A 20,972-nucleotide genomic window follows, 5' to 3' on the forward strand; every position below is an offset into this window, starting at 1 on the left:
TTGAAGCGATTTCATAAATTCACTGTAGCTCCATTCATTGACATATGGTCACGACACACTGCAGATGCGTAGAAAAACTCATAAAGTTTTGTTCGGCTGAAGCCGCACTTCAGGTTTCTGCCACCAGAGTGCTCGAGAGCGCAGTGAGGCAAAAAGGAGCCGAGAAAGCGTATGTCATGCTTGAAAGGCACTCACATCAGTCCGTCATAACAGTGCAACGACACTTCAGGACGAAGTTCAACAAAGATCCACCAACTGCTAACTCCATTCGGCGATGGTATGCACAGTTTAAAGCTTCTGGATGCCTCTGTAAGGGGAAATCAACGGGTCGGCCTGCAGTGAGCGAAGAAACAGTTGAACGCGTGCGGGCAAGTTTCACGGGTAGCCCACAGAAGTCGACGAATAAAGCAGGCAGGGAGCTAAACGTACCACAGCCAACAGTTTGGAAAATCTTACGGAAAAGGCTAAAGCAGAAGCCTTGCCGTTTACAATTGCTACAAGCCCTGACACCCGATGACAAAGTCAAACGCTTTGAATTTTCGGCGTGGTTGCAACAGCTCATGGAAGAGGATGCGTTCAGTGCGAAACTTGTTTTCAGTGATAAAGCAACATTTTTTCTTAATGGTGAAGTGAACAGACATAATGTGCGAATCTGGGTGGTAGAGAATCCTCATGCATTCGTGCAACAAATTCGCAATTCACCAAAAGTTAACGTATTTTGTGCAGTCTCACGGTTTAAAGTTTATGGCCTCTTTTTCTTCTGCGAAAAAAATGTTACAGGACACGTGTATCTGGACATGCTGGGAAATTGCCTCATGCCACAACTGGAGACCGACTTCATCTTTCAACAGGATGGTGCTCCACCGCACTTTCATCATGATGTTCGGCATTTCTTACACAGGAGATTGGAAAACCGATGGATCGGTCGTGGTGGAGATCATGATCAGCAATTCATGTCATGGCCTCCACGCTCTCCCGACTTAACCCCATGCAATTTCTTTCTGTGGGGTTATGTGAAAGATTCAGTGTTTAAACCTCCTCTACCAAGAAACATGCCAGAACTGCGAGCTCGCATCAACGATGTTTTCGAACTCATTGATGGGGACATGCTGCCCCGAGTGTGGGAGGAAATTGATTATCGGTTTGATGTCTGCCGAATCACTAAAGGGGCACATATCAAACATTTGTGAATGCCTAAAAAAACTTTATGAGTTTTTGTATGTGTGTGCAAAGCATTGTGAAAATATCTCAAATAATAAAGTTAATGTAGAGCTGTGAAATCGCTTCAACCATTTGTAATAATCCTGTATACTGCAAAATTTGCATTCACCACACCTGTAGGGACCTCCGTATGTACCTACGATCCAGCTATTGAGAGCTATGGTGCAGGGATGCTCACAAGAAAATTGTTACTCTCACTGCAGTCCTTTCCTTAAATACACTGGAGTCAGTTGAAAAAGCAGATCTGACTTAAGGTCACACTCACAGGTCTTGAAACCATATAGCATAATCTGTACAGTACGCAATAACTCATTCCAGTCAGAATTACAAGTTAAACTGCAAAGCATAATGTTCCTCTGTCAGTTGACAGCACATTGCATGGCTTCTTAACATTACTTCAGACCTACTGTCAGAAATTGATAAAACTTCCTATACTGACTGCAAATCTTTACTTTTGAAAAAGGAAGCATAGATCTGAATTCAAGTAATGGGGTTAATGTATGATGGCACTTTATATCAGTATCTGTTATTTAGGGCAGGCAGTGCTGCCCTTCTTTGATGGTCAAGTAGCTGCCACATATACTAACTTGGATTACCCACTAAGCTGCTATGATGAAGTAGGTAAGACATTATGTTTGGTGTTACTATTCTTATTATAACCATTTTACTGGTAACACTATTGTAGGTAAACACTCTTCATTTGTTTGTACAGCAGTGTACTTTAGCATGTCCACACAACTGTGACAAATACAAAATTTCCAGTATATTACAGTAAGTTCTCTAGTAAATCTTTTAACTTCCAGTAGTGCTGTGCAGGATAGGATCATATCCTGATGAGTATTTTCTTTCTTTTTTTCTGTATGATGCTCAAGAAGGATGAAATGTGTCAATAAAGGTGTTGTGCCAATGCAACCAAGACTGTTTTTTCTTTCATCATATCAAAAAGCAACTTTTCTAGTACATAAACCACTGATACCACATCCTGAAATTGGTGAAGTTAGAAAAATGCTTAACAGAAGTACTAGACAAAAACACTAGATGAGTAATATAAAAGGAAGGGCAATAGCTCATTCAAAAGAAACTTCTTTTCTACACACACACACACACACACACACACACACACACGGACCAATGACTGAATCCCACACCTTTGGATCTGAAGTCTGACCCCCAGTTACACATTTAATCACACTTCAGAAAAATAAAAAGTATAATTAATTCACAAAAGTCACTTATTCTTTATAGAAGTAGGCTGAAATTTTTGCTTCAGCCTGTTTATGTATAACTTGACATATCACATTCCAAGAGCTGTCCTTCATGATAGGATTTATGGAATACCAACATTTTAATAAATCTGAAAAATTAAATAATGAAACAGAATGTCTGTCAGTACTTAGCTACAGGATGTAAGATTTTATACTGTGAATATATACACTAATTGACACATAAAAAGGATCAGTCTTTCCTTCTCATCCATCAGGTAAGTCTCCCATGACCTGGGGTTCTGGGTGACTTTTCCAAACTCTACCCTGTTTCCCAAACCTCACCAATCCTTTTCCTTCACCCTTCTTCCTTCTCCTTCAACCCTTCTGCCAGAAGAAGGAGCCACTGGCTCTGAAAGCTCACATATGTAGTACCTTTTATATGTGTGTTCTCTTGCTGCTGCTTGTTGATAAGATTTTTTATCTGTCCTGTTACATTATATTTTCAAAAATTGATTATTTTTGTTGATATATTTCTATATTTTGGAACAGGTACTTTCTCCCTCAGGGAGAGAAGATTGATTGTTTGGGAAGTTTGGGAAAGACAGTTCATGTCACTCAGACCCAATTATCAGAATTACTATGCTGTTGTGAGTTCAAGGGAGACCATAAAGAGTAGGAGGTTAAAGATTATACTATGATAAACCCTATGCCAAATTCAGACAGATTGAGAAGTAAGGATGGGGAGTTTGTTAATAAGGGTTAAGTCCAAGAATCAGCAAGATGTGAGAATATACCACCAACTGCCATCTTCCATCTTGCTCCAAACTTTTGTAAAAACCTTGTCCAACCATATGTTATTCTTCCTAGTCTATCATCCCTACCTGAGGTCCCTACCCTGAAGTAATTCTAGCTGTTAAATCTGCCAAATGAACTGAACCACCAAAAACTCACTACAGCCTCCCCAGTGGTAAATACAATAATGTAAAAGAAGAACAACGTGTGAAAATAAACATGTTATTTGCCAACTAATGTGTATTCATTTCAGGGCTTTTCATATAGGAGTCCTGACCACTGAACTGTTTGAGTGCCTGATGCAACACAGGAGATTTGTTTACCTTGAGGGCATCCAGCATTCAGATGCTGAGCATGTTCCACAGTACGATGCAAGAGACATTAGTGTCTGCTATATGGCATGAGTCATTCATATCCTCCTGAGCTCTGGAGATAGGAACTTGCACTCCAAAGTATCCTTGTATCTTGCAAGCCACCCACCCTCCAAAAATCCAACCTTAACCCACTCATTTATTTGCTTATATTTTTTCATTAACTGCATTTCCTTATTTATTTTTTCCTATATTTCTCTTCCCTTTCTCTTTCTTCTTCTTTGTATTTTGTTTTCATTTTTCCCTCTGTCTTCCTGGTTTTTCTCCATTTCTTTTTCTGCTTTGTTTTTGGTTCTAAATGGCACTAATTATTCTACTTCTCATTTATCTTTCCCTCAGTACATCTTTACTTCTCAAACTGTCCTATTATCTGAGCACTAAAGTTGGCACATTGCTTACCAGTGTATTGCCTTCTACTCCCAGCCACGCTGACTTCTCCCCTTTCATAATTGTCTCCCCTTATCCTCAGAACAGGTGTGCATCTCTTATCCTAGGTTCTTAGTAGTTGGTGCCTATTTCAAAAAAATTCCATCTCATTCCTATTTCCTTCATGATGACACAGGAAACTGTTCCAAAAACTAGGAATAATTCTTTTATTTTCTTTTAAGCAGTACTGGAATTTTTACTCCTGAAGATAAACAACGGTATTATCTGTTTTGTCAGAGTTTTACACTTTCTTACAGTGAATTCTCAGTCAAATAAGGTAAACAACAAAGTAAGTGTTGTGTAGCATTGAAGATTCTATTAAGAAATAAGTTTTCATTCATGATATATTTTTTTGAAAACTGGTTTGTTAATATAAGAGTATGCAAGTCAAGAGATAATATAATGAACATTTGAGTAATAATCTATTATATGCATCAACTTAGCACAGTTAGTTCTTACCTGGCTTCTTTTTATTTTATTTTGTATCAGCTGTTGTTTTTGTTCATCAATTCTAGGTTCCAATGTGAGATCATTGTTTTGTATTGGAACTGATGACACAAAACAGAAGTAAATGCTCAGGCACAACACACAGACATGCATGTTATCCATCATCTGTAATAAAATGGAAATATGTCTTATAAATGATTTAATGAGTTAATATAGTTACATGTTCAAAATAAATACATGGAATGTTTGGTAATTTTCAATGTTTTATTGGCTTCTGAGAAAATTAACTGGAGTTAGTCATGCCATACAAATACCTGAGGTCAACACTGTAGTGGAATGTGAAATTAAATGAACACATTAGGGGTTTACACTGTTTGAACTTAAATAACTGAGGGGGTATTAAAGATAATGTGATCCACTAGTGTTTATTTGGTGCTCTCATGACTAGTGTGTGTAGCCATTCATTTATTTTTCTTTTGTATATTTTCTGTTGCCAGTAATGGAATGTAGATAACAAAATAGCTGGAAACTTGTCCTTGGAGCAAAGAAATTGGATTTTAAAGTGTTACTAGAAATATGAAAACATGAAACTTGTGCAGTATTCTAGGCTGAGTCAAGCAAATGTTTTGTGCATAGTCTGCTTTGTAGACAAACTGCATCTCCCTAATATTCTACCAATGAACCACAGTCTGCTATTTGCTTTATTTTCAACTGAGCTTATGTGATCATTCCTTTTTATATCCCTCCAATTTCACCCAGGCATATCTATGAATTAATTTATTCTAATTGGAAACCATTGATACTGTAATCATAACATAATTTGTTTGTTTTGTAAACTGCACAGTTTTACGTTTCTGAGCATTTACAGTGAGTTGCCTATCTTTGCACCACCTCAAAATCTCATCAAGATGTGACTGAATATTTGTGCAATACTTTTCAGATAGCAGGTACCATTTCATTACAGATAACTACATCATGTAGAGAAGTTTGATGTTACTATTAATGTTGGTTGCAAAGCCATTAATACCGAGCGAGGTGGCACAGTGGTTAGCACACTGGACTCGCATTCGGGAGGATGATGGTTCAATCCCTCGTCCGGCCATCCTGATTTAGGTGTTCTGTGATTTCCCTAAATCGCTCCGGGCAAATGCCGGGATGGTTCCTTTGAAAGGGCACGGCTGACTTCCTTCCCCATCCTTCCCTAATCCAATGAGACTGATGACCTCACTGTTTGGTCTCTTCCCCCAAACAATCCAATCCAAAAGCCATTAATATACAACATGAACTGCAGTGGGTTTCCTCAGAGTTTTACCCAATTTTAAATTACTGTTACTGATGTACTGGTAGCTGATTTGGTGTGTTTAAAGACATCATGCTCCAAGAATGAAATATCCAGGAAATAAAGTAGTTATAGTGGTTCACCAATTATTTTTTGAAGGTAAATTACTTTGATTCCTAATAGGTAAGCATATTCTATTGGGGTATGCAAAGTGTATTTTAATTATTTCCTATATCATGTAAATGATGAAAAGGATGATAATAAATGAAATGAAATTTAAAAACAGTTGTAGATTGCAGAATGTTCTTTATTAACTTAAGAACAATGTGTTTCACCTGGATAGGGCATCATCAGGCTATGTTAAACGTCAGAAATTTTCTACCAAAAATCATGTGTCAAGAAGGCATGATACTGCATAAAATGTACTAAAAAGCAACCACATGGAAGTGAATACAAGTATAGCGGCACAGAATACTATGTGAATAAGGACAGGCCTCTGGGACCATTGTAGTATACAGTTTTGTTTACAGTTTGCATGCAAGGTCCTGTTCCGTGCTGCTATGCCTGTCGTTGCCTACATGAAGTTGCCATTTAGCATCTTTTATGCAGTATCATGCCTTCTTGATGGATGATTTTTGGCAGAAAATTGCTGATTTTTAAACATAATATGATGATGTCCTAGCTGAGTGAAATGTGCTATTCTTAAGTTAATAAAGAACATTCTGCAACCTATGACGGTTTGTTAAATATTGACAATGGAATGTTGCTGTACCACACACTAATTTGGAATGGAATAATTTTTGAGTATAACTTGGTATATCATCTATTTAAGATTAAATCCATTGTATCTAATGAGTTAAAATTAAAGCAAGAAAAAATTCATACAAAGATTTTTATTCCTATATGAATAATACTGAAAATTAAAAATCTGAAATTGGGAGAGAAACAGAACTTACAATTTCAACAAATATAACTAACAAAGAATAGCACTGAGGCATACTTCTCAAAATTGACCAGGAAATGAATGTAAAGAAAAACTTTTTTAATTTTGATGCCGTCTGTAACACTGTTTCCTTATGAAGCTTCACATCTAATCATTTTAATGGATTTCTTGGATTATCTATGAGTCTTCTATTTTTGTTTTGTTTTTTGTTTATTCGACTGAGACAATAAAAGCTTAATGAAGTGTTGGGAATCTGGGCTGGCTGAGGAGGATGTCCGGATGGCTGAGGTGGTTAAGGCAACCGTTCTAGAGAAGTGGAGCAGCTGGGTTCAATTCCTGGTCCAGCAAAAATTTTCAAATTGAATCAATGATTAATCTGAATGTCCTAATGTGGCCACCATTGGAAAAAATTCCCTGAAGGTTGCCAAGCAATTTTGTGATTGCTAAACCCACAATATTCCATTGGCACTCAGCACTGCAAAATCTATTGAGCCACAGTCATTTCTAGAAATGCGTCAGAATTATTAAACAAATGAATAGTCAGTACACCAGATTCCAGCAGGAGGGAACTACCCCACCCCCTGCCCCATAGCAGACACCTGTGTAAACAACAAGGGTCTCACCACACTTTCTGGGGGTACACCTGGAACTCCTTTTAAGTCTGTTGATGATTCTCCACTCAAAATAAAATGCTGCATTCTCTCCAGCAAGATATCCTCAGTTGAGTTACATATTTCGCTAGGTACTACCTGTGATTGTACTTTCAATGTACAGCCCCTTATTTGGGTGGGAAGCATGCCTGACTGCCATGCAGCAGGCCAGGATTCGATTCTCCGCTGGGTCAGAGATTTTCTCTGCTTGGGAACTGGGTGTTGTGTTGTCCTCATCATCATTTCATCATCATCAACATGCAGGTTGCCCAATGTGGCATCAACTGAAAAGATGCAACTTGATGGCCAAACTTTCCCAGGTGGGGTGGGGACTCCTGGCCGTCAACGCCATATGATCATTTCATGTTCCAAAAAACTTTTGATAATAGGCACATATGTGGTTCTGAGTCAAATACCTCTAAGAGAAGTGGACAAATACTGCTTCTATATGATTGCCTTGATCCATGGTTCTCAGGATGTCATGTGAGCAAGTGTGAGTTGGGTTTCACATGATCAGTGTTTTTGGAATCCTTGCTGGGTGGCGTGAAGGAGATCATTTTGTTCGAAACACCTTGTTACATATGAGCTCAGAATATGTTCTACAATTTGACAGAAAATGGATCAAGGATACTGGATGGTAGTTTGATGGATCATTTCTGCTGCCCTTCTTGTAGGTGAATGGGAACTGTGCTTTGTTCCAATTACTGCGTATGGTTTCTCTTTTTGAGAGATCCGCAATAAATTATGGTTTTGAGGGTTATCTCAGTCGCCATTTCGATATATCAAGAATCAATCAAGAATCAAGAATTTTATGCACCGTAGATCATTTTACAATGATATTGGCTTCGTCATACAAGATGTACTAGTACATACAGAATAATAAAATAAACTTCTGTCAATACATTATAGAATACATTTGAAGCATGGCAGTGTACCAAATTACAAAGGATAGCTTTTAAAAGTTAACGCAACAAGCTATCTTATAATCTAATACAATATGGTATTTTATTGTTTATAGTATAAACTTTGTAATTACACACGATTAACCACAGCACAAAATAATATGTTTAACTACATACAACTTTTAAATGCTTATATTCTCCTCAGGCATCTCAAAGAATTCTTTAATGTCATAGAATGGATGATCTGACAGCCAGCTGTACCACTTAATTTTAAAAGAATTTGTATCCATAAACTGAACATGAACTGGCAGTTCATTGAACATTTTGAGTGGGTTAACTTTGTGGGAATTTCCTGTTCTTGCTAATCTGTGGCGCGGTATGTCTAAATTACCGTTAGCCCTGGTGTTGTGTTCGTGTATTTCCCTTCTGGCAATAAATTCTGAAATATTATCTTTAATATAGAGTACAGACAACACAGATTCCATCAGGTCTTGGAGCCTTGTTCAGTTTTAACGAGTTCAGCTGTTTCTCAACACTAATACGTAGCCTATCTTACTCATCTTTGCTATGGTTGGAGAACTAAACGATCACTCCTCAGTCTTCTCTTGTAAAGGAACATTTGATAAGATTTCCTTTCCTGTCTCGGTCATGAGTGTCCGGAGACTAATTTTAGTGCCACTAATAGCGTTTACATCTAACAGAAGTTATCGGGGTTTGTAAAAGTTCTTTCGATAATATACTACTGTTATAGTCATAGGAAGTTCCACGTGTTGTCCTCTTGACAGCCAAATAGTGGACGTTCCCAAGAAAAACGTTACCTAATCTAGCAAGTTAGACAGATGATAAAGGTTTTCCATGGTACACAAATAATAGCAAGTACCATTGTAAGAAACAGCTCCTTCTACACAAAATGAGCAAAGGAAACCAGAAAACCTCAGTCAGACGGATGTTATCGGAACATATTGGGCTTTTAGTTGCTCCAAGCGGAAGATGCGCTTTGTTCTGTTCCATATTTTATATCGTTTTTGTTAGGTACACGGTATTGACGCTGCAGTGTCCAACTTCGTCATGCTAATATAAAAGCTGTCATGAAGCCAGCTAATGACAAAATCCGTGGAACTTGCATGTTATTTACTTTATGCTCGCGTATAAGCCGACTTCCAGTATTTTTAGTGTCTGAATAATGTCACGTGTTTCAGATAAATTCGCCTTGAAAACGTAAATTCAAAAACTTCACGTAAAATTTAAGAATGTGCTTCTCCAGTCGATTTTATCTAAATTCGTGCGAATGTCGTAGCATATTGTGTATTTTCGTCCACTGAGAGCCGTGAAAAATGTATTTTGTGCTATAGCATCAGCTGTAATCAACATTTATGCTTTATTCAGTTTTAGCGGTAGTAGCTTATGCCTTTTCAAAGTAATGTTCATCCAGAATTGTACTGCACATCAACGTGAATAAAAGTATTATATGCGCAAACAAAGTTGAAGCTCAGCGCGGTGGCTAATGGGAGATACCATAAATGCATTTCCCATTACAGTCGCTCACACCAGCCACCACACCGGGTGTCAACTTTGTTTGAGCGAATATTTATTACGTTTTTGAGAATTTTCGGAAGGTACAGACTAGAGCGTTGTGCATAACATATTTCTTATTAAATCGGCGTTTCTGATTAGTTACCGTAGCATGTATTATAACTAACATATCGTATTACATATAGCTTTTCCTTTCAACAGAAACGTGTACTGTCAGCATTTATTGCAAATAAAGGCTATTTTAAAGATTGTTAGCGACTATTACCTCAAAAAAGTTTCAGGAAATTAGAAAAATTTTATTCAGGTTTTTCTGTAGAAATCTCGTCTTGTGTACTAATTGCTTCAATTCTTACAGAGAATTAGCAATACTTTTGGCATAAAAGATCCAGGGATTAAAAGAAAATCAGCAGAGTTATTTCTAAAGTTATTTGTTCACTGTTCTGTAAAAAAAGGCGTTGGCCACAATGCTATCCCACTATGAATGCTGTTCTCGAACATGGGATGAGTTAGTTCATGTTAGTAATGAGATGGAAATAGTCCTTAGGACTGCCAAACGATTGGAAGTGCTGGAAGTGGATCTTTTGGGAGGACTCCCAAGAGTCGTGTGCCAGAGATATCAAATGTATCTCCTGTGGGTCCTGTCTTCTCTATACGAAGCCCTCTACTCGTCCACTTACCTGGAGTGGCGTGTTATTGGTGGGGCTAGGCGCCCTGCAGAAGGGAGACAAGGTTCAAAAATGGTTCAAATGGCTCTGAGCACTATGGAACTTAACATCTGAGGTCATCAGCCCCCTAGAACTTAGAACTACGTAAGCCTTACTAACCTAAGGACACCAAACACATCCATGCCCGAGGCAGTATTCGAACCTGCGACCGTAGCGGTCGCGTGGTTCCAGACTGTAGCGGGGAGAAAAGGCCCAGGGAGAATTCAGGATGTTAAAGCTCCCACTCATATCCCTCATCAACATGTTCGAGGTACTGTCTTACTGTAACTGAGCCAGTGAGCCAGGGGAGGCAGACACAAAAGGGTAGGCGTCCATTAATAGTCGGTAGTACAAACATATGACGAGTAATGGTAGGCCTTAGGAAAACGGCACCAAGGGCTGGAAAGTAACACTGGGCGAAGAGTGTTTGTCTGTGGGACTCATCAACATATTGAAGAGGCTATTCCAGCAGCCACTGAGGGGAACAGCGTATAGTCATCTGCAGATTATGGCACACGTTGGAATAAACGGTGTTGGATGATCCCAGTGATTGGCAGAGAAGCCTGAAAACCGCAGCCTTGCTTACAGAGTTGCAACGAAACTCACAATACGCAGAATTTTCCCCAAAACTGACCCCCTACCCCCGTTGCTTTTCAGTACTGTGCAAGGATTCGACCATAGACTTCGAAGGTTCTGTGAGAAACTAGGCTGCTACTTTCTGGACTTGTACCATAGGACTGAGAACTGTGGAAATGTGGAAAATGCTCACTACACACCTCAGGCTGCTACGAGTTGACTGTTTATGGGATGCTCTCAAGGTTTTTTTTTATATAAAGATTAGGTGACTCGCCATCCATTTCAGATAACAACAGTTGTAGGGGACCTGGAAGTGTCAGTATAAGATAGAAATAAATGCTTCCTCCACACGATAATATTAAAGTCCTGGTGATCAACTGTCGAAAAATTCGCAATAATGAGCCTAAGTACGAACCATCCCTAAAAAGCAGTACAGATCACATAATACTAGGTACAGAAGGCTGCTTAAAACATAACATTAATAGGGAAAAGTTTGGGGGAAAATTTAAACCTACATCGAAAGGGTAGGTTAATGGTAAACAGGGGCAGTGTATTAGGCCAAGAAACTCAAATCCATCTAGAAAGAAACTGGGACAACATGTGAGATTGTCTGGGAAAGACTCAGAATCAGTGGTGGGCATAAACTTATAATCGGATACTCCTATCGACCACTAGACTCGTCTCCAGATGTAACACGTAAACATAAGAGAAAAATTAAGCTCATTAACAAGCAAGTTCTCCACTCACACTGTAGTCTTCAGGGGACACATTAATAAGCCAATAATCAACTGAGAAATTTAATTTTGTAAGTGGTGGGTGCTGCAATACATCCTGCAAAGTATTGCTAAATACTTTTTATTAGATCTTCTTAGAACAAACTGTTGGGAAGCTACGATTAAAAGCTATGTAGTGTGCTCAATCCTTTCGAAGTACAGGGATGTTTCCTGATTTGTATTTCAGCCTTTACAGCGCCTTTGAGTCCTAAATTTAAATGTAGACTGAATTCCTTTTTTCACATCATTCTATAAGCCACTCATGCCAGATACTCCGTCATAGATTTGGTCGAAACATCTGTTCACATCTCGTCTGTGTGGTTATACAGATGTTCATATGTTAGTGTGAATTGACCATTTGGCCTGGGTAAAGCACGTAAATGATTCGCAGTTCTTTGTGATAGACTGATTTCCAAAAGGATCTTTTGTAATTTTAACACAGGTAAAGAACTCCCTTGACTGATCGATTTTAATAAATTTTCCACTTTTCCTTCCTATTTTATTTTTGGACTAATCTTTCCCTATTTTTTTTCTTTTCAGAGACACCTCATCTTTGGGGCGTAGTCCGGTCGTCCCAGCCTAGTTGTGGCCCTTTTGTTTTCGCTGAATAGTTTCCTTAAATGTGCGGTGATTATTTTACGCATGTCCTCTTACAACAAACAACATACAGGAATCAAAATAAATGTTTTATATCGCTTTATTGTCAATACTGGACATAACAGGGAACAAAACTGATTTTACATGAAATATATTCGCAGCTGCGGATATGAACAATCGTCGGCTGTATAATGAAATGACCACAATGAAAATTAGTGCCCGGCGGGACCCGAACCCTGATTTCTCGCTTATCACTAGCGGTCGCCTTACCATCTGGCTATCCGAGCATGACTCGCGACCAGACTCAAATCTCCATATGTCGTCAGCCATGTGTCTACAACCTGCATGTGTACATCCATTATGTATATTCTCGCACAAGGGAGACATTTTACTTGAAAGTCGCTTGCCCGGTGTCGACGGTTAAATACGATGTTGCAGTGCCTGTGTTATTCCGAATTACGAGCAAAGTTCTTTCGCACAAGCACGTATGCAAATTGATACAGAAACTGGCGATTTGCTAGTTGTGTAGAAAGATGTGAAGTGGTGCATTTGATGAAACGTAAAAATATGTTGCATCATTTGTCGACAGGCGAGTCGCGAATAGAATCTGTCACATAATACATTACTGACGATTACAGTGTACTGTGTGTGTATATAAACACAGCAATTGTAGTCATCAGCAATGTATCCATGCCTGGACGGGCTTGATGATAAAATATTTTTCGCTCCCTGCACGGGAATAACGAAATGTGTGAGCGTAATTGTGGACTCCGCGACGTATAGAAATTTAGATCGGTCCTGGAGGCGTGCGTGGATAGCCTAAGTGGTTCAGGCGACCGCTCGCAATGAGCGGGAAATTCGGATTCGAGTCCCGATCTTTCGCAAATTTTCATGTGTCGAAAACAGCTGATGTCAGTCTGGATTCGGAAAATGCGAATCCATTTCTTAACGTTCGTCACATAATACAAATGTTTGAGGAAGCGAAGTGGAACGTTCAGACTGACTCATTTGTAGCTAAAGCATACGATAGAACTTGCTCTGGAAAGTAACACACACAAACACACAAACACACACACACACACACACACACACACACACACTATACCACCACCACTAACAAGAATGGCGGTGAGAGGAGGGGTGGGGGATGGGGGAGAGGCGCTTACATTCCTCCTGGAATCTTGGTTACAGGCATTTTATCTAGTACAGAATTTCCTGCGATTCTGCCAAACCACAGATTAAGTATTAAAGAGCGTGACGTGAAATACTTTGGCTTTAGTAATCAAGATGTTACTTGGGTTTGCTAGTTCGTTCGGCTGCTAGGGAGGAATTACGTCTTTTTCTCGGCGCGGCGGCAGCTTTGTTTCTGTCTTGCAGTTCAAAGCTGACGCGAACGTTCGTAGAACTGAGCCGAAATAGTTTCCAATCTTTCCTCTATGACGGACTGTAATGTTTCCAGTGATATGAAGGTTCATTCTGTCTCTTCGTTAGTTACAACGATGTGGTGTCGATCTATTTATGACTTCTTTTTATTTTCTTTATTTATTTTTGAGACATGTGATTCAATCTCATTATCGTTAATTCCTTTTTGGAGTAATTTTTATATAAATAAGACTTGTACGTCTGTTTTGTCAATCCAAACAAAAGAGCTAACCACATTTATTCCATTTACCTCACTGTGGAATCGTAATATTGTGAAGATTTATTTCACTTCATGAACTTACTAGCTTTGTCTGTTAGCTATGTCTTCAAAGTGCCTTGTGTTGAATCGTTGCAGTTTTATAAGTGTGGAGCTGTATCAGTACAAACAAAGAAGCTACCTGCTAGCGTTTATCTGAGGCAGACATTATGTAATGACATTGTACCTAAGTGAATAAATTGGTGTGTTTAAAGAAAAAGAAAGAATAATTAAGTTACCAGAATCACCGGTTTTCCACGTATAGTTTTAGGTTGGTGCGTAAGTTCGTAGCGTTATCGTTTTGCGTGTTGGGATTCCAGCTGCAATGGGTTTATTTATCGATTGTATTTTCTTATTTGTAGTTTACTGTTGCTATTTGAGTTTTCGTAGTGTCATTTTTTCATGTGGAGATAGTGAGTGGAGGTGTGGACGCTATGAAGGAGCGCAAAATGGGGAAATCGGAATATTTCCGACATATTCTTCTGTTTAAGTGAAATAAGGGGGTCATAGCAGCGTAGGGAACCAGAAACATTTGCGCCGTGTATGGGGATAATGATGTTGAACATTTATTGGTTAAAACTCCCGGGCTGAGAGGCCGTGGTCTATCTATAAAACTTCTTCTTCCTGACGTTTTGTTGCCAACTGCGGTCAGCATCGTACGAGGTGAGTCAGCGACTGGGTGCTGGCCCTTGGAGGTTCCGTTTATATAGAGCGCATAGAGGGCACCACCATACGTCAGGGGGGACGACTGTAAGTCTTTCACTGACTAACGTCATTGTTCTCGATTGAATGCATTCCACTGTCTCATCGTTGGTGCAAAGTCGACCGCCATATCTTGTCTAACTTCAAGCCTTCCTCTTTTCTATTAAAATTATTGTGGTGTTCCTGAATCTCTATAGCTCCCCTATACTCATGTGCATAATGATATGTCCTGGCTAGCACGCTCGTCTCATTAAATTTTATTTCATGATCACCGTCTTTAAAAACATGTTCCGCTACAACTGATTTGTCGGCATGTCCTAGTCGACAGTTCCTTCCGTGTCCGGTTAAGTGGGTATTAACACTTTTTTTCGTTGTTCCAATATAAACCTTCCCACAACTACAAGGAAAATTATACACCCCAGGAGTTGCTAAGGGGTGTCGTACGTCTGTCGCCGATTTTAAACACTCATTAACCTTCTTGGTGGGTCTAAAGATTGTTTCAACTTGAAACTTGGCCAGAACTTCCCCAATATGGTCCGTAATATTGCGAATAAATTGGAGAAGAACTTTTCCAGCTGACTGTTGTTGTTGGTGAATGTTCTCAGACACTTCTTCTGGGATGAAATGCTCGATCTATCTCTTTGTCAGCATATCCATTTACCTTATAAGCCTTCTGCAAACGATTTAGTTTATCTTGCAAATAAACTGTCTCACAGATATTATTAGCTCTGTCCACCAATGTTTTAATGACATCTCTCTTCTGCCTGGGATGATGATCCCTATCTTTGTGGAGATAATGGTCGGTGTGTGTATCTTTTCTATACAATTTATGCCCTAGACTCCCATCTACCCGCTTAAATACAGATACATCCAAAAAATTTAGTTGTCCATTGCTCTCTTTCTCCGCAGTAAATTGTATCTTTGGATTAATACTATTTAGGTTCACCAAGAAAAAATACAATTCCTATTACTGTGATTCCATACCACAAAAGTGCCATCCACATACTGATACCACTTCAAAGGGCTTTTACTGGCAGACTGCAGCGCCTGCTGTTCAAAAAGTTCCATGAATAGATTAGCAACAGATTGTCTCAGAGGGCTGCCCATGGTCAATCCTTCGGTTTGTTTGTAAAACTCATTATCAAACGGGAAATAAGTCGTGGACAGTCAATGTCTAAATAGAGCTACTATATCCGTGGGAAACCTATCATGTATGAAAGAGCTCCATCAATAGGAACCATGGTAAACAGCGCTACCACATCAAAACCAACAAGGATATCACCTGGGCTGACAGTATTCTCCTTCAGTTTTTCAATAAAGTGCACAGAATTTTTAATGTGATAATCAGTTTTACCAAAATGCGGTTGTTGGAAGGAGGCGAGATGTCTAGCCAACTCTTGAGTAGGCTATCCAATAACACTCACTATCGGTCTCAAGTGTATTTGGTAGTCCATATAACCAAGGAGGGTAAGTTTCCATTTTACACAGATGTTTTTTATCCTCTGTAGGAATGGAAGACATCTTTATTAATCGATTGGTAGCTCCTAACACTTTCGTTGTAGGTCCTTTTGAAGCTTTTTATAAGTGTTAGAATCTAAAAGGTCACTGATCTTCCTATGGTAGTTCTCACTCTTCATCACAACGGTAGCATTACCCTTATCAGCAGTAAGTACAATAATATTCCTGTCGACACGGCTCTCCCGTAACGCCTTCCTTTCTCCTTGAGATAAACTACTGCTAGGTGGCTTAGCTTTACCTAGTATCCTGGCTGCTTCCATCCTTATCTCATCAGCAGAATGTGGTGATAACTGCCGAATCCCCGCCTCAGTATTAGCTATAATATCCTCCGTAGGAATCTTCGATGGAGTAGTTGCAAAATTTCCTCCTTTCGAGAGAACAGAAACTTTTTCCGTAGATAATTCCCTCCCTAACAGATTAATAACAACACAGGCATCATCTGTAACTGGTGTTTCCTGTCTGCCCTTCTGTAAATTCTCGAACTTCTTCTTCTGCCTATCAGAAGTCACTTCTGCACTTAGTTCCATAGATCTAAATGTTAGCCTGTCCACCTTATACCAATCACAAAACTGCATTCCATTGCTAATAAATAAATGGAGATTTATCAGTTGACTAGTTACCGCCAGTCCTCGACGTGTCTGATGAATCTGCTCTCGTAGCATCGCCACTTGCATACTGGAGTAGATACGGTTAGCTTGCGTCGAGTGGAACAGTCTTCTCACCTTCAAAAACTTCGGAACTGTCCCGGTGTCACGGCAACGTAGCAAAAAAGTGAGCGTACAAAATTGTTGTGCTTTCTTCTTACGCATACCCTCCAGTCGTCGTACCATAGCCTACATATCCTCCCCGTAGAGGCGTCTAATCATAAAGCTTAGGATTTCACGGCCGGCATCTTCATTAGTTAAAACTCCCGGGCTGAGAGGCCGTGGTCTATCTATAAAACTTCTTCTTCCTGACGTTTTGTTGCCAACTGCGGTCAGCGTCGTCCGAGGTGAGTCAACGACTGGCTGCTAGGCCTTAGAGGCCGTTCATATAGAGTGCATAGAGGGCGCCACCATACGTCACATGGGCCCGACTGTAAGTCTATCTCTGACTAACGTCATTATTCTCGATTGAAGGTAATCGATTGTTACTACGTTGGTGCAAAGTCGACAGCCATATCTTGTCTAACTTCAAGCCTTCCTCTTTTCTATTAAAATTATTGTGGTGTTTCTGTATGTCTATAGCTTCCCAATACATACGTTTTTCTCGTTTTAAGGAGAATCGTTTTGACATTAATGTCACTCCATGTCCAGGAAAACTTCTGGGTCTGATGAAGATCATTTAAACACATTCTTTTTTTCAATGATCCACGTCAGCGTACTCGTAAACTGGCAGATGTGATGAACTGTGGTCATTCCACCACTGAGCGGCATTTGTATGCAATGGGGAAGGTTAAAAAATCGTACGTGTGGGTACCGCGTGCTTTAAAGCAAAATCACAAAAAAATCTGCGGTTGGCCAGCATCTTTGCTTACTGGTCATCAATTGGCTCTTGAACAACACGGACCATTCCTATGCTGTGTTGTTACTGGTGACAACAAATGGCTTCTTTATACTGACACAAGGAAAAGAAAAGAATGGTTGAGCCCAAAAATGGCAGCAGCTCCCAGTACAAAGACCGGCGCGCGTCCACAAAAGATAATGTTATTCATGTAGTGGGACAGCGGTGGCGTGGCGTTCTTCGAACTGCTTCTCCGAGGTGTAACCATCACTGCTGACATTTCTTGTCAACTGAGGCGCCTTGCAGACGTAGTGCAAGAGCAACGGCCAGGGAGACTGCGTAAAGTGAGGCTACTCCACGATAACGCCCTCGCACATTTTGCTAGACTGATAAACAACGCTACACAGGAGTTGGTTAAGGAAGTCATTCCACACACACCTTACTCACCTGATCTTGCACCCACAGTTTTTCATCTTTTCCACTCTCTACCATGCAACCTTCGTTCCCGGAAAATGCGCTCCGATCATGGCTCGACGAGTTCTTCGCCTCGAAACCACTGGTTTCTAGAGTCACGGAATCTAAAAGTTACCCTAGCGTTGGCAGAATTGTAAATAGTGAAGGAGAATTTATTATTGATGACTAAAGTCTCTGTTATGTGTATCTGTAGTGTTTATTAAATTTAAGGAAAAACGCTAAGAATTATGCACCAATCCAAATAAAAATTTAAATGAGTCCAGGAATGTTTACAATGAATTTTCGATGAGACCTGCGATACAAAAGGAAAGTAAAAGTTTACTGTTCTCCAACAACTTTTAACACATTTCAGTATACGCGTCATTTCGGCATAACATGCAGCTTAGAAACTAAGCCTTGATTATATTTTGTAGTCGAGAACAGTAGTAGAAGCGTTACAAGACCTGGCCTTAAAAACGTATTTCCGAGTGAGGAGCTGCTAGGCGCTGTTGCCTTTGCTCTGTCGTGACAGTTTGGCATTTTTATCGTCTGTAGCGTGAGAGCGTAAGATACTGGTGGAGCGATTAGTCCGTCATCTGATACTACTGTGGACTCCTGGATGATAAATGAGAGTGGTCGTGTATGTGTACGCACCAAGTTTCATTTTCCGGCTTCCGTCGATTTCATAATAACAAACACTACGCAAGCACCCTTCACAGTCACCCACAACACAGAACTGTACATTCCACACATCACCTACAGGTAATGGGTTGGTACTAAGATATTGTTATGAATTCGATTGTCAGTAAACTCAGTCCTTAATTAAATGGATTCCTTTGAATCGATAAAAATACATCTATACATACATCAGACGTGCACCAAGAGACAACGCGAGTCAATCTGTACTTGCTCCACAACCTAGCTTTGCATCGGAAAAAGGAAGGATCGAAATCTAGGTATAGCATAAGATGCAACGAAGCAGCAGCATGCAAGAAGAAGAAATATCGTTCTAATTCCGTTGCCTATGGCTCTCTATGGTCGTCCCACAACGCTTATACACAGTTACGTAAGGAAGGACTCCGTCAGATGTTCCGAGAACCTGTTTACTTTGCGAAATGCGCACCACTTTCTCTGGGTGGCGCTCCTGTGCGTACCAGGAGGATTAGCGACTGGTTGAGTTGTGATAGTATTACCAGGAACAGGAGTTTTATTTATACACTATTTGGTGAGCTGAGTGTCGCCGGTAAGGCACTAGGATAGAAGGCTGCAGTAGTCAAGTAGTTTGCTTGCGCTGTATTTTAAGTTACCGACCAACTGACGAGTAAGAGTCGAATGAAAATCGTAAATGAGTAGCAAAAAACAAAATGGTGGCAGCAGACTGCAAGGTGATGCATGCTCCTAACCATGTATAGGATGTTCCACAGGCCGCAGCGTCGTGTAGCTGTACAAACATTAATACGGGAGCGGTATAAAGACGGTCACTTCATTAGCAACGAGCACAAAGTGTCGAAATACAGTCCGTTATTACGTTTTGTACTGTAAAAGAGCAATATGTGCTCTAGTGTACTGTGCGGCTGGTCCCGGCGGAGGTTCGAGTACTCCTTCGGGCGTGGGTGTGTGTGTTCGTCCTTAGGATAATTTAGGTTAAGTAGTGTGTAAGCTTAGGGACTGATGACCTTAGCAGCTAACTCCCATAAGATTTCACAAACATTTGAACATGTTTTGGCTCTAGTGTAGATTCCACAGTCGTATTCGTTGTCCTGTGTAATTCCATCGTAGACGTAACACCTGCAGCAATTAACTGGCTGGAGTCGTTGGATATCCGCCTGTGATGGAAAATGGATGTCTCAACTTCTTTTAGCTATTAGCTATTAGACCATACATAGAAAGAACTACCACAGTGTAGTACAGAATGTAACTGAAAGGAAAAATTGTAAATTTGTGGTAAGGTCTTATTGGACCGTGCTCCTGAGGTCATCGGTCCCTAAGCCTACACACTACTTAATCTGACTTAAAATAACTTAAGCTATGGACAACACCTTCCCCCATGAACCATGGACCTTGCCGTTGGCGGGGAGGCTTGCGTGCCTCAGCGATACAGATGGCCGTACCGTAGGTGCAACCACAACGGAGGGGTATCTGTTGAGAGGCCAGACAAACATGTGGTTCCTGAAGAGGGGCAGCAGCCTTTTCAGTAGTTGCAGGGGCAACAGTCTGGATGATTGACTGATCTGGCCTTGTAACATTAACCAAAACGGCCTTGCTGTGCTGGTACTGCGAACAGCTGAAAGCAAGGGGAAACTACAGCCGTAATTTTTCCCGAGGACATGCAGCTTTACTGTATGATTAAATGATGATGGCGGCCTCTTGGGTAAAATATTCCGGAGGTAAAATAGTCCCCCATTCGGATATCCGGGCGGGGACTACTCAAGAGGACGTCGTTATCAGGAGAAAGAAAACTGGCATTCTACGGATCGGAGCGTGGAATGTCAGATCCCTTAATCGGGCAGGTAGGTTAGAAAATTTAAAAAGGGAAATGGATAGGTTAAAGTTAGATATAGTGGGAATTAGTGAAGTTCGGTTGCAGGAGGAACAAGACTTTTGGTCAGGTGATTACAGGGTTATAAATACAAAATCAAATAGGGGTAATGCAGGAGTAGGTTTAATAATGAATAAAAAAATAGGAGTGCGGGTTAGCTACTACAAACAGCATAGTGAAC

General features: G+C 40.1%; 1 protein-coding gene across 2 annotated transcripts in view; it reads right to left on the reverse strand.

The window, feature by feature from the left end:
* Positions 1 to 20,972, reverse strand: part of LOC126251948 (uncharacterized) — a 119,453-nt gene that overhangs the window by 11,863 nt on the left and 86,618 nt on the right. Inside the window, exon 2 of one of the 2 annotated variants that reach the window (XM_049952712.1) lies at positions 4,475 to 4,627. In XM_049952712.1, the coding sequence (XP_049808669.1) occupies positions 4,475 to 4,627 (153 nt within the window). The remainder of the gene's footprint in view (positions 1 to 4,474; positions 4,628 to 20,972) is intronic. The other variant, XM_049952713.1, reaches the window with a different exon arrangement.

This window comes from Schistocerca nitens, chromosome 4, assembly GCF_023898315.1.
Source record: "Schistocerca nitens isolate TAMUIC-IGC-003100 chromosome 4, iqSchNite1.1, whole genome shotgun sequence".
Classification (NCBI taxonomy): Eukaryota; Metazoa; Arthropoda; class Insecta; order Orthoptera; family Acrididae; genus Schistocerca; species Schistocerca nitens.